This window comes from Juglans microcarpa x Juglans regia, chromosome 2S, assembly GCF_004785595.1.
Source record: "Juglans microcarpa x Juglans regia isolate MS1-56 chromosome 2S, Jm3101_v1.0, whole genome shotgun sequence".
NCBI classification, from domain to species: Eukaryota; Viridiplantae; Streptophyta; class Magnoliopsida; order Fagales; family Juglandaceae; genus Juglans; species Juglans microcarpa x Juglans regia.
Window position 1 is genome coordinate 18,384,426 of NC_054597.1, and position 15,317 is coordinate 18,399,742.

Genomic DNA, 15,317 nt, shown 5'->3' on the forward strand with positions numbered 1-15,317 from the left:
AAGTTGATTACTTTAGCGCCTAGAAAGCGAGCTAGTAAATATCTTAATGCTTTGAAGTATTTAAAATAAATTTAAAGAATGTCGTCTTAACTTAGTTAAGATGAGACTTACAAGTGTAGTATATAAATTATTTGCACAAATTCAGAAAGCCTGATTAAAGCGGAATATGAGATCTTAGACAAACGCTAGATGAGTGATTGTGCTAAGAAACTCAAGTTAGAGCGTTTTTGTGGTGACTAGACTAAGATTCCTACGGCATTTGAAAGTGACAAGCCCAATTAAATGGGAGTTTCGTCGTAACATACATTTTATACTGTGTGTTGTAGACGACCATATGAAAGAGTGATTGGATAGGTCCCTGCTCCACCACTAATGGATTAATAAATGATCTATTCATATGCCCTTGAACTTGGAACTATGTCATGAAATGAAAACTTGATGTTGCTACTTTTGCATGTTTTCTTAAGGTCACAAATAATATGGTCTAGCAGAACATGTATAGAAAAGTAGTCAAGTCTAATTGAATTGACACGAGTGTCTAAGGAAGATTGTTTAGATTCTTACTTGTTATTTTATGTCTCATAGCCTGGGTGATTGTGTCGTTTTGACTCGATATAATCATGAGCATATTATATATATGAGATCAAGAATTGCTTTGAGTTATAAACTTGTGAGGGATTAAGGACGCTTGATCTAGTGAGATCAAATAATTTAGGGGGATCGCACGCTTTGTTTTCTCGTCAGATCGCACGCTTTGTTTTCTATATGATAGATAATTGATTGAGAGAACATGAGGGGATTGTTAATGGATATAGCACCAATAGTGGACAAGTGGGAGATGTTGGTAATGGATAAATTCCATGACCAAGTGGTGTCTACATGGGTGGGGAAGTTATTTGTTAATTCCCACCACTATCACAAATTTAGGGAGGTTATTTAACTTCCATATATTTAGGAAAGTTAATTAACTTCCAAATGTGAAAACTCTTTAAAAAAAGAGTACGTACATTAATTTTGTGTGTGTATGTGATATAGAGTCCTAAAAACTCTCCTCTCTATCTCTTCATTTTTCTAGAGAAACTATATAGATCTCTTAATCTTGAAGTGTGGAATCTTTTAGGAGACTCTAGTTGCCTCCTAAACTACGTAGAAGTGAAAATAATAAAGTAACGTGGGCTATAAGATGAGTAAAAATCTGACCTTGTGGAAATTGTGCTTCTTGAGATAATTCAATTTAACTTTATTTAACAGACATGGATGCATATTTATAATTAGATAGTATAACTTCCAAATATGTCCATCAAATATGCCCACTCATATATTTTAATTTTTTTTATCTTTTCTTAATGGTTAATTCAGGAATTGACTATATATTAGTAAATTTATATTATTTATTTATTTATTTTAATGATTAAGAATGTTTAAAAAATACTTAAAAGAAAAAAAAACAAAAATATTTACACGAGTGTACATATATATTTAGGGATGTGCACCCTAGCTCATTGTCCATTGTCAATCTTTCCGCTGCCCATTCCCATTGACCAATAAGCTAGGCTAGCCTAGAGTTTGGATTGCAGATTTCTACCAAGCAATACATCAAACAATAACTCTACTATTTCAAACTTTGTCCTGAAGTTAATATATAAAACTATCTAAGAAAATGAGTCAAATACTAAACTGATATGGTTTGGATTTTGGGATATTGATCCCTGGCCGCCAGATCATCTCCAATAATGGTTTTTTTATATTTGTAAATCCTTATCTATTTTAGTTAGCAAAAACCTAGTTACTCTATTTAGTTTCGGTGGCCAAATGAATTGTATAATCGCTGTATAATCATTTTGAAAAAAATAATAAAATATGGGATTTAAATTTTTTAATAATAAATTTTACTTTTTTCAAAGAGATTTTTTACAGTTGTATATAAAATTACTCGTATAATGATAAATTTGTAACAATAACATGATGCTTTAAAGCAAAACGATTTATTGACGTACGTGGGAATTAAACCCATAGTACGTATAATTTATGCGATCTATATCCATATTAATCAACTTCAGGTCTAATTTATTGTTCCTGTTGGTGTCGGTGGTGGTTCCAAAGGGTTCGGTCCACCTGGAACTAAATGGGCGGTCCTCGCCATAGGTGTTGGTGGTGGTTCCATAGGGTTGGGTCCAGTACCTGGAACTGAACGGTCGATCGTCATAAGCGTAGGTGTTGGTGGTGCATCCATAGGATTGGGTCCACCTGGAACTGAACGGTCGATCGTCATAAGCGTAGGTGTTGGTGGTGCATCCATAGGATTGGGTCCACCTGGAACTAAACGGTCGATCGTCATGAGCGTAGGTGTTGGTGGTAGAACTAAACGGCGGGTACTCACGATTCGAGCTGCATCGGTAGTGCTGATCATGATGAGCAGCACTGAGAATATCACCACAAAGAAAACCTTTGCAAACATTGTCTCTCCGTGCCCGCTGATCTTTACTTCCGGCAACGTACGCCTTCTTGAAGAACAAAAACACAATGGTGGTTTAAATTGTTGAGATCATGAGATTTGCTGGTCTCATGCATCATCATTTATATAAGGATCACCAGCATTTAGAATACGTTAATTAATGGCATATATAATTAGATATTTATTGTTTTAAATGCGAATTATCCGGTTTATTACTGTTTTGACCTGTACCTACGTAACGCCATATAATTAAGAGTTGGATTATTCTACCGTCTAGAGTAATCCATTCCATTTGACCGAATGTGTTTTTTAAGTTTTATTTTTATTTTTATTTTTATTTTACATTTTTTTAATATATTTAATTATTTTAAAAAAATAAAAAAAATTTTAATACACTTAAAATCACTTACTTAATCACTAAGTTAAAAAAAAAAAAATTTCTATCAAGCGGTCAAATAGAGCGGTACATTAGAGAGGCAAAGTAGTTTTATTCTATAATTAATTATAATCTCTAAATTATATCTCTTCTATTATAAATATTATAGCATTCATTTCATTCTTAAGATCTAGAAGATCAAAATTTAATTTATTATTGAAAAAGATATCATGTTGAGATATTGATAGGTACTGATCTTGTGTTGAGAAAGAAATCAAGGTTGACGTATAGGGAAAATAAATCCTTAAACGCATATATAATAAAATCATAAGATATGAAAATGATTTATTATATATAATTAACTCGATTTTGTTTCTTACCAAAATGTAATAATATTGCAGGTTCTACAATTAATGTCTATTTTTACTTTTTTTGAAATAAAATAATATTTGACATTAAAAGTACATAAAAGAGTCATAATTTGATATAAATTAAATGATAGCTGTTGGGAATTCAAACATGATTGAAAAGCGAAAATGCCATGAAAAATAAAATAAAAATACCCAATTCTTTTGTTTTTACATGACCATATTAAGGATATTTTCTTAAAATAACTAGTATTAATATTTTACAAAAATATCATTATTTTAAAACATAATTATATAAAAAATTGTAACAAGAGTCATCTATCTATTGTGAAAAGTCAAGATAGGCTGCATGACATTAGATGCAATAACCAGATTAAGTCATGTGATAATATCCAATCAGTTGTGCATAATTTTACCATTTTAAATAAAGCATTATCATAATTACTTACATTTTTCTTATTTAAATTTAAATTTTATTTTAACGAAGGAATTGAAGTTGAGAAATAATTGTAAAGTCAATATTATATTTAGATGTGTGTCAAAAGATAGATTTCTATTGAAAATAGAAAATTGATATTTGCAGTCATTGGTTACGCAAGCATCTCGTATTCATTTTGAAAAAAAATAATTAAATATGAGATTCATATGAAAAAATTAATTTTTTAATAGTAAAATTCACTCATTTTTAAAAAGAGTGTACGCCACTTGCACAACCTATAACTGTATCTAATACTACTAAAAAATTTGATAAAACAGTCTATCCTTTGGGGCTACACAACCTATAAGTGATGATTGATTTTATATCTTTAATCAAAGAAGAACATACTTTAGATACTTTTTTTAATAAAAAAAAATATATTCAGCGATGATATTTTTCATGATGAGAAGATTGATTTTTAGATCAATTTGGATTTCCTTCCATTAAATAGGATGGATGAAATTTATAACGGAATTAGCTAATTATATACTAGTCATATAATGGGATGCTAATACTAAAAAAAAAAAAAAAAAAAATTAAATTATAAGAGGGTTGTATCTCAAATAAAATAAAATAAAATACAGGAATTAATGGCCAAAAACTCCTTTTTTTCAAAAACAAGCAACAGGCAAATATAGGCTTATAATGATCCGATTTAAACATGACATGTCACTTTGGATTTAAACAAACAACAGGCAAATTTTATTTTTGTAGTAACGCGACATTTCACTTTGGATTTCCGTTAGAAAAGCTATCAAAAATCTAAGATAGGGCGGTTTTAATTGGAAAAAAAAAAATTACAAGAGGAAATTGCCAATCGGTAAACACTATTCTTTATATATAAATCTTTTCAAAACTATATTTCAAATTAATAGCATTTATATATAAATTAAAAAATAATTATAAAAATACTATCATATTATTAAATATCCATATTTTTAAACATAATTCTGAAAAAAATTTGTAAAGGATTGTATGCCTATCCTTAGACTTTCTTCTATTATTTCATCTTAAACGGCTGAAGCACAACCCATACAGTTGCCGGTTGTCATCCTCCCATCCAGTGAGCTTTGGCCATCATGCTAGGCTTCACCTTTTTTTTTTTTTTTTTTTTTTTCTTTAACGTAATATATACTCAATAGATGGGTGACTTTGGGGTCTTAGGTCTAAATTGTTTGGTTTTCTTTCAACTTTTCAGAGGTAATTGATGGTTTTAATGAACTTGTGCGTTTTAGACTTTAATGAAACTATGCGTTTTGACGTGGCGGTGTGGTTGGATGTGGCATTTTTTCAATTTACAAGTTATAGATATACGATCAGTTGATTTATTTTAATTGTAAGCGGGCGTGTAGGACATATTATCCACATAATTTATATTTTAATATCTGATTTGTATGATTCAAATTTTAAAAAGAGAAATGCCTTAGCCAAATTATGAGAAGTAAGCATTTTGATAAGTGTGTTCTACACATTGACTTATACATAGAATTTTCTTATATAATACTATAAGAAAGGGGCACACATAGTGGACACCCGTTCACTTTTTCATAGAAGTTATGAAGTGGTTTTTAAACCACTGCATGAGGCTTGATGGCTGGCCCTTAATGGCCAGTCTGGGGTTACTCTTAGAGGGGCAATTTACATAACCATTCTTTAACACCCCGCTCATTTTTTCTGACGTAAGCAAATTCTATTGTGAGCCTCGTCATGCGTGCCAAACCTTGATGGTGTGTTCTTAAAGATATTATGTGACTTCTAAAGTAAGCCTAGTATTTTAAATGCACTGAAAATATTTATATGGAGTATTTTCAGTGTTATTAAATTAAGCTTGATTTTAAATAAGACAATTATAATATTTTTGAAGAGTTTCAAAAATATTATAATTGTAGGAAATCATTTTAATATCATTTATTAAAATGATTTCAGTTATTTAAAATATTATGAGATTTAAATTATGTTAAAAACTCTAATTAATTAAATGGTTTTATTCTTTTAAAGATATTAAATAAGACTTCATCATTTTATTAATGATGAAGGAATATTATTTTATAAACTAAAGTTTAGTTTAAATAATATTCTACCTTAATTCCTCTCAGTGTTTTTAATTAAGTTAATGTTTACGCATTTTCAAATCAGTATTTAAAGCCCACCGTTGGATCGTTTTGAGATCCCCAAGATAAAGGGATTATGATTAAAACTCAAACCCCTCTCTCTTTCTCCCTCACTTTTCCATTCCCTCTCCCCCAACGTACGCCGCACGCCTCTCTCCCTCTCACCCAATTCTCTTCTCCTCCAGCCCAACGCAGCCTGGCCTCACCGCCACCACCATCGGTGTCCACTCACTCCGGCGAGCTCCCACCACCGAACCCAGCCTCTACCTTGCAACCACTCTCTCCCACGCACGCACGCAGCCCCTCATTACGCCTTCACCATGCGCATTTCCTAGAGCAGCCATATGCGGCTACCCAAGCCACTGCACCTCCACCACCTCACACCGGCGACCACCTCTTACAAACCCAACCATCACGAACCTCCCTCTCCCTCTCCGTCGCATACACGCACGCAACCCATAAATGGGTTTCACAAGGTTCTACCACCACCGATAGCCCTAGCGCTGCTGTGCGTCAGTCCTAGCCCCACCGAGCACCTCCATTGACCACCATGACTCCTCTTCGAGCTCCTCCAAGCCAGCCAAGCCCTCTACCCCTCTCAAGCCCTCTCTCTCTCCCACGGCTCCTCTCCACCTCACAGCCTAGATCTGCAGCCTCCAGCCATCGTGGCGCCTCCCCAACGCCACCATTGCTCCACCAGCAACCCCCTAAACCCCTCCATGGCCAGCCACGACTAGCCAAGCGTTTTCCCCCCATTTCCATGCTTTGAGACACACAAGTTCCCCTTGGAAGCCCACAACTCCGCCGTGCTCTGCTACCTCAGCCACCATGAGACCATCCTCAGTCTCCCTTGGCCTTCCCTAGCCTAAGCCTAATCCTAAACCACCACTTTATGTGGTGGACAGCCACCACACATGGTGAATAGCCACTGTACGTGGGTTAGCCGCCATGTACGACCCTTTCAATGTCATCTACTGTGATGGTCAACGAGCAACGCACGGGGTTACCCCGACAATGGTATAACCCTCTATCCCTCATTATTTATGTTAAATGTTAGTTGGTTGGTTAGGTTGTGGATTGTGCTGTTAGTAATTGTGATGTGACGTGTAGTGAAGTGTTGGACGTAGTTGGGAAGTACGTTGTGTAGTGTTGCGGACCGTGCTGTGAAGTGTGGTTGTAGAGTATGTGTTGTAATGGTGACGTGATGTTGTGTGGATTGGGAAGGGTACACGTGTAGGGTACTCTGTGAGGCATAGCGTGTGTTAAGGGAGTACACGTGGAGTGTACTCCATGTGGTAGAGTGATGCACCATATGGTTAGTATGCCACAGTGGTGATGGGTCGTAGCATATATGGAGGGAGTACATGTGGAGTGTATTCTATGAGGTGAAGCGACACACCGTATGGTGTGTCACAGAAATAAGGATGGTTGTGTAGTTGGTGGGCGTAGAGCGTGGTGAGTAGTGTCGGGAACTGTGGAACAGGGTCCCGAAGTAGCAGTGATGTGGCCTATAGTCTGAGGTGACTAGTGTCATCGTGATTGACTTATGGCTGGGAGTATGTGTGAAATGATAGAACAAGTGTAAGAGTGCGCAGCAGAAGCATGACTGGGGAATGTCACGAAGTGACATGGTTAAACCAAAAGTCATGCTTGTGATGGGTGAGGGGTTAGTGTAGGAGTGGCGTAGCAGGAACATGACGAGATGTCACGATATGACAGGAGTGCGTGAGGGACCGTACTCACGATGAGTTAAGAGTTGGTGTAGAAATGACGTAGCATGATGTCAAATGACGTGACAAGGTCACGGTGTAGCTTGGCAGTAGTCTCAAACTATATGACGTGACGTAAGGCATAGTTATGAACGAAGTCTTGTCTTGTTAAGTATTTGGATGAACTATCAAAAGGGACTGGTAGCATGAAGAATCATGCTAGCCGAGTTAAGAGAAGGTTGGTATCGGAGTATAGCGCTTGTCCTTACGAGCATGTGATCAACGTGTTATATGTTGGTCTGAGGTGATGAAGGAGTAAGGTACATGTGTAATCTGGTGAGACATATGTGCCGGACGGATTCACCATATGTAATGGGTAATCTGTCCTAAGCACAAGCACACGGTGCTTAAGCATCATAGTTGGCTTAGAGTTGTGTGGCATGTATGGATGAGAATGAGGATTAGTGTGAGCTAAGGTGCATGGAGGTAGTGATGAGTGTATTGTTTAGGATTGGGATGCGTGACTCTGTCGGTCGGAATCATGCGTCGGAATGTGGTCAATAAGAAGAATAAGATGAAGGTCTTAGTGTTTTAATCCTAAGGTGAATCATGAGTTCACTTTAGTGGATGGGCACTCGATATAAGACCTTAAGTTTGGAAGATGTAGTGATTGTAAGTGGATCCTGAAGGTTTTAACATAGTAAAAGGCACGTAAGAGTACGGGATAGAAGGATAATGTTCCAAGTGAATTGTAGTTTATGTCTTCTAAGTTTAGTTGCTTATGCATTAGATAAAGAATGACGTCAAGGTTATGTGTATGCATGTAGGTTGCCATCTGACACGCACATGAATGGACTGCATGATATGAAAGTAGCATGGAGTCTAGGTAAGTATTATGTTCATACATTTCTAGAGTTTTCCAAAATGATACAAAATGAAAACAAAATGATTTTCCCTTACGATGCATTACGAAACGACACTAAAGATGTTTTACGAAAGCATGCTAAGTATAAGTGTTCAAAGGTATACATATGTATGGCCCTTCTTGGCAGCCCTTTTTTACGCAGCCAAAGTATTAATTATATGCATGTGAATGGATGACTATATGCAGTATCTATTGTATGTATTTTCTAAGAAAAGATGTTGAGGCTTAGCCTCGAGCTTTAACTAATGTTTTAAACGACGCGAAGAAAGTGTTTTAAAAAGGTCCCTATGAACTGATGTTTTAAAAGATGCCATGAACTGATGCTTTAAATGATGCCATGAAAGATGATGTTTAAGCCCATGCTCTTAAATGATGTTTTTCTATGAATGAACTGCTAAATGAAAAGGACTGAAAAGGAAATGACTGAACTAAATGAAAGGACTAAAAGGACTGAACGTTTAATGTATGAAAATACGTAACGACCACATGAATGAATGAAAAGGGTATCAAAGGAATGGGCAGATTGCAATGTCGGGTAAGTAGTACTGGTAGTGCACCCAGTGCTGCCCCCTAATGGAAAAGGGATTCCCAACTCGTGGCCACGTGCAGAGTCCTGGTCCAAAAGACTGCTAACCCCAACACACGGGGCGTAACAGTGTGTACCGGCTAATGAAAGTGATAAGAAAGAATGTATGAATGCATGAATGCATCAAACTCTTGAAGAAATGAAAGCACTGATGAGAGATACGTTTTACGAAAAGAAAACTCTTTTTAAAGAAAAACCTCGTACAGTGATGTTTTCAAATGAATGCATGGATGTATGTACATATCGTATATATGGAATGATGAATGCATGAATGAAAACCTATGTTATTATATTTTAACTGTATGAAGTAATGCTTACGAGTCATTGACTCATTTTAGTTTTTATGTATGCCCCTCCCCCCACAGGGATTGAATGAGTAGTACACGTCAGGACTGACACGACCCAAGGGGAAGAGCACGAAAGTCTAGGCATGAAAGTTTTAACTGTATGAGAGGCCTTTTTATCTTAAGATTAATGCTTCTCATTGTAAATCTCTTTTATTCTCAAAACATATTTTATTTTATAAGGTAGAGTCTTGTACCCTGGTATGAAAGCAAAATTTTTTAAATTGAATGGTAATTCCCATCGCCCTTTCTAAAATCATTTTATAAAAAGTCTCACTACAAGGACGGGCATTACACCCTCTTCCTTGTGAATGACACTTGACTCAAAAAGAACGATCTCTCTCTCAAATGGTTCTCTCTAGTCCCGGCATCTAAGCTGTGGAATTTGAGAATGTTGCTCTGGTATTACCACATAGCACACTCCACCATCGATGTGAAGATCGTGGACGAACAACGACGTTGGAGAATATGTAGAACAACTATAATAGATCTACGATTTACCAACGAGGTAATATCGCTTCTGCTGTCTACTTTCATCTAGTATTTCTAATATTGGTATCAGAGCTCGATCGATTGTTCCCTATTTGTATTTTTTGACGTGCGCATTATAATTTCATTTACGGAAATATTTCTGCACTTTGAGAATTTTTTACCAATGAGATGGTTGTCATTATGATGGTAGCGTCGTTGTGGAATGGTTGCAACCATCGAATCAACAAGGACTCGTGCACGTGGAGTTCAAATCTAGATGCTGCGCCGTGTGATCCAGGTGCTGCTAGCACTATTGGAGGTGGCGGCGAGCATCGAATGGGTGTTGCGTCATGTTCACTGCCTCGATAGTGCAACCACCACAGGTGAAGGGTTTCCATCTCTCCATTGTTGAGCAGTTGCACCTCTGTGCAAGTGGGCAGTTAGATATGCTTAACCTAGAGGTGCGATGAGCACATAGCTGTGACTATAATTGTCATCTCGGGTGAGGCTCATGGTGCGATGCACACCCATGCCCCGCTGACCTACGAGCACCAGTCTTACACAGTGCTGCACTGGTTGCTGGGCGATAAGAAGCGCCATTCATGGCACTGCGCTGGCGAAGGGGTTGTGTTGCCATGGCACGGTGTCCACCCACTGGTTGCACCATACCGCGTCACGGTGTGGAAAACATGACTGATTTTTTTTCTATTATTTATGTGTTCAATAAGATTAAATTTCGTATATGAGTTTAATCATGTTTTTCTCATGATGTGTAATAATTTTAACCAATTGAGAACCTGATTCATAATTTTATTAAAAATAAAATCTATCTTTTATGATCTATTTTAACAAATATAAGTGATGATTTGATTTTATATCGTATCGTAGAATAACATACTTTAGATATTTTCTTTAATAAAAGAAAAAAAATTCAACGATGATATTTTCCATGATGACAAGATTGATTTTAAGATTAATTTGGATTTCCTTCCATTAATAGGATGGATGAAATTTATAATGGAATTAGCTAATTCTAAACTGAGCAATGTTATGTACAATCTCTAAATAGGGATTGCATTGCAAGTCTAGTCAATTTTATTTTTAATTTTTTTTAAAATTACATTACGAACAATGCTACATACAGTCCCTATTTTGGAGACTGCAATGCATGCCTAGGTAATTTTATCTTTAGAATTTTTTAAAATTACAAAAATATCCCTTCTAAAATGATGATTTTTCTCATTTAATAAAGGGCCTGCATATACAGTCTCCAAGTGGGGACTGCAAATATAATTTCTCATTACAATAATATCTTTATTAAAATGATACTTTTTTTCATTTAATAAAGGATTTGCACATGCAGTCCCTATTTGAAGATTGTAAATAAAATTTCTCTTCTAAACTAGTCATATAACGGGATGTTAATACTAAAAAAAAAAAAATTATAAGAGGGTTGTATCTCAAATAAAATAAAATAAAACACAGGAATTAATGGCCAAAAACTCTTTTTTTAAAAAAACAAACAACAGGCAAATATAGGCTTATAATGATCATGATTTAAACAAGACATGTCACTTTGAATTTAAACAAACAACAGGCAAATTTTATTTTTGTAGTAACGTGACATGTCACTTTGGATTTCCGTTAGAAAAGCTATAAAAAATCTAAGATAGGGCGGTTTTAATTGAAAAAAAAAATTACAAATTAGAGGAAATTGCCAATTGGTAAACACTATTATTTATATATAAATATTTTCAAAACTATATTTCAAATGAATAGAATTTTTATATATAAATTAAAAAATAATTATAAAAATACTATCATATTATTAAATATCCATATTTTTAAACATAATTTGTAAAGGATTGTATGCCTATCCTTGGACTTTCTTCTATTATTTCATCGTCAACGGCCGAAGCACGTGCACAACCCATACAGTAGCCGGTTGTCATCGTCCCATCCAGTGAGCTTTGGCCATCATGGTTAGTACGCTTCACCACCTTGGGGTGAATTTGTAAAGGTATTTTTTTTTTTTTTAAATTTTTTTTAATCCTTCTCTGCGTAATATAGAGGGGTGCATTTGGGGTCTTAGGTCTAAATTGTTAGGTGTGCTTTCAACTTTTCAGAGGTAATTGATGGTTTAGACTTTAATGAAACTATGCGTTTGACGTGGCGGTGTGGTTGGATGTGGCATTTTTTCAATTTACAAGTTATAGATATACGATGAGTTGAATTATTCTGATTGTAAACTGGTGTGTAGGATACATCATCCACATAATTTATATTTTAATATCTGATTTGTATGATTTAAATTTTAAAAAGAGAAATGCCTTAGCCAAATTATGCGAATTAAGCATTTTGAATCTTGATAAGTGTGTTCTACACATTGACTTATATATAAAATTTTCTTATATAACACTCTGAGAAAGGGGCACCCATAGTGGGCACTCCTTCACCTTTTTCTTAAAAGTTATGAAGTGGGTCTTAAACCACTTTATGAGACTCGATGACTAGTCGTTAATGGCCAGCCGGAGGGCCAGCCAGGGGTTATTCTTAGAGGGCTATTTACATAGCCCCTCCCCCTTGTGAATGACACTTGACTCGAAATGAACGATCTTTCTCTCAAATGGTTATCTCTAGTCCAGGCATCTAGGCTGTGGAATTTATGAGTGTTGTTTTGGTATTACCACGTAGCACACTCCACCATTGATGTGAACATCATAGACGAACAACGACGCTGGAGAATCCGTGGAACAACTGCAGATCTACGATTTTTTTTGTAAAAGGAACAATTTCATTCATCTCAATTACATAGGAGGTATTTCATTACAGTTGGGAATAACAACCATTTCGGAAGTTTCCACCGTGAGTTCTAAAGCTTTCTTTGCAAGATAGTGAGTAATTCATTTCCATTTCTTTTAACAAAGTTAAATTGCCAATGTACTACTTGAGCTAATAACATTCTGGTATCATCAAGCACCGGTCCCACACTGTCCCATCTCTCTTTGTGCAGATTTATTGCTTGAACAACCTGAAGAGAGTCTTCTTCAAAGATCACGGATTCCAAGTTCATTTCAGATGCCAATTTGACATAGGCTCCTATTGCCTCAGCCAGTAATGGTATCACACAACCAGCCTTAACCACCTTTTTAGAAGCTATAATTCTACCTTCATGATCTCTTGCTACCAAGCCTATTCCCAGTTTATCTTGATCTTCCCACAGTGCAGCATCCCAGTTTACCTTGGTTATTCCCGTAGGAGGTGGACTCCATATCACAGCTTGAATAGGATTCCTTCTAGTTGTTGAGTTAGAGCCAAGCTGAGCAGCCTTATATTCTTCCAGCTGTTGAGCCGCATTCTGGGATATTAGGTTAGGATGCAAGAAGGACCCTTCAAATACGCTTTTATTCCTCCTCTGCCAAATTCCCCTTGCAGTCATAGCAAAAAGTTCCATTGTTTCTGTTTCACATTGGGCATTTAGCTGTTCAAAAATCTCCTTGAAGCTTACTGCCCTCAACGTACTTTTTTGCAGCACAATGGGCCCTTGGCACCACACATCCAATGCTGATTCACAGTTCCACAGCACATGAGCAACTGTTTCATCTTCTTTGTAGCATATTGGGCATAATGGAGAGTCCACTATCTTCTTTTTGAAAAGGTTATTTTTTGTCGGTAGAGCTTCTAAGCATGCTCTCCACACAAAAATCTTAACAGCATTTGGAATCTTGTACTTCCAGCAGCAAGTCCACTCTTTAAAGTTTTGGTATCCTCGAGAAGACTGACCCCTCTGTTCTGCTATTAGTTCCTTCTGAAGGTGATATGCACTTTTCACTGTAAAGCCTCCATCCTTTGTGCCTAACCACATTAGCTTGTCTTTTGCACCTGTAGAACTCACGGGAATTCTTTGGATTATGGCAACATTTAAAGGACCTAGCATGCTAAATATCTTCTCTCTACCCCATTGCTTCGTGTTTTCATTAATGAGATCAGCAACTTTCGCTTCTTCATCTATAGTCTGCCCTTGACAATGAATCATGAAAGAGGAAGGTTTAGGAAGCCACCTATCCTTCCAGATTTTTGTCTCCTTACCATCTCCAATTCTCCAAATAGATCCTTTAATTATGAGGTTTTTAGCAGCCAAAAGACTTCTCCATATGAGAGATGGTCTTGCACCCATCTTGGCCTGGCAGAAATTAGAGCTACTAAAATATTTGATCTTAAGAACTTGTGAAGCCAACGAGTCAGGGTATTGAATTACCCTCCAGCCTTGTTTAGCCAACAATGCTAAGTTGAAGCTCTCAAACTCTCTAAAACCCATTCCACCAGCTTCCTCAGCCTTTCCCATAAGATTCCAAGAAACCATTGCAACTTTTTCTCCCTATCCTGTTGGCCCCACCAGAATTGGTGCATCACTTTATTAATTTCCTTTAACAAGGACTTTGGCAGCTTAAAAACACCCATGCAGTAGGTTGGAAGAGCTTTTATCACTGCTTTGAGGAGGATCTCCTTCCCTGCTTGAGAGAGGAATTTCGACTTCCAGTTACTCACCTTGCTTCTCATTCTATCAGGAATGCTTTTAAAGGCATCATGTTTTGATCTCCCCACTAAAGCAGGAAGCCTAGATACTTATCATAGAATGAAGTAGCTCTTGTACCAGCAATGCTCAAGATGAAATCTCTAGCTTCTTTTCGGGTATTAGCACTAAAATAAATAGCAGTTTTACCTTTGTTTAGCTGCTGACCCGAGGCCCTCTCATAAAGACTAAGCAAATCGTGGATGGTGGCCCACTCCTCTGCCTTTGCTCTACAGAATAGTAAACTGTCATCTGCAAAAAACAAGTGATTAATGATGATCTGGCCTCTGCCTATAGGATAACCATGTATTCTCTTTACCCTTTCAGCATGATTGAGGAGATTACTGAGTACCTCTGCCACCAAGATGAAAAAATAGGGTGACAATAGGTCCCTTTGTCTAATTCCTCTAGAAGGTTTGAAGAAGTCTTGGGGAGATCCATTGATAAGAATTGAGTATGAAACTGATGACACACAGCCCATCACCAGCCTGATCCATCTCTCATTAAAACCCATTTTCACCATCACAGCTCTCAAGAAATCCCATTCTACCCGGTCGTATGCCTTGCTCATGTCTACGAATTACCAACTAGATAATATCGCTTTTGCTGAATACTTTGATCTAGTATTTCTAACATTGGTATCAGAGCCCGATCGGTTGTTCCTGATTTGTGTTTTTTGACTTGTGCATTATAATTTCATTTACCGAAATATTTCTGCACAATGAAATTTTTTTACCAACGAGATGACTGTCATTACAGTGGTAGCGCCGCTATGGAATGGCTGCAACCATCAAATCAACAAGGACCTGTGCAAGTGGAGTTTAGATCTAGATGCTGAGCCATGTGATCCAGGTGCTGCTAGCACTGCAAGAGGTAGCGACGCTCAATGAATAGGTGCTATGTCGTGTTCACTGCTTCGAT

At 36.6% G+C, this 15,317-nt stretch overlaps 2 protein-coding genes across 2 annotated transcripts; both read right to left on the minus strand.

The window, feature by feature from the left end:
• Positions 1 to 2,062: 2,062 nt before the first annotated feature.
• Positions 2,063 to 2,458, minus strand: LOC121253447 (proline-rich extensin-like protein EPR1). Its single transcript, XM_041153461.1, has one exon. It carries the CDS (start codon positions 2,456 to 2,458, stop codon positions 2,063 to 2,065), a length of 396 nt encoding a protein of 131 aa, XP_041009395.1.
• Positions 2,459 to 14,427: 11,969 nt separating this feature from the next.
• Positions 14,428 to 14,967, minus strand: LOC121253448 (uncharacterized mitochondrial protein AtMg01250-like). The gene has a single exon (XM_041153462.1). The coding sequence runs from the start codon at positions 14,965 to 14,967 to the stop codon at positions 14,428 to 14,430; it is 540 nt and encodes a 179-aa protein (XP_041009396.1).
• Between the last annotated feature and the right edge of the window lie 350 nt (positions 14,968 to 15,317).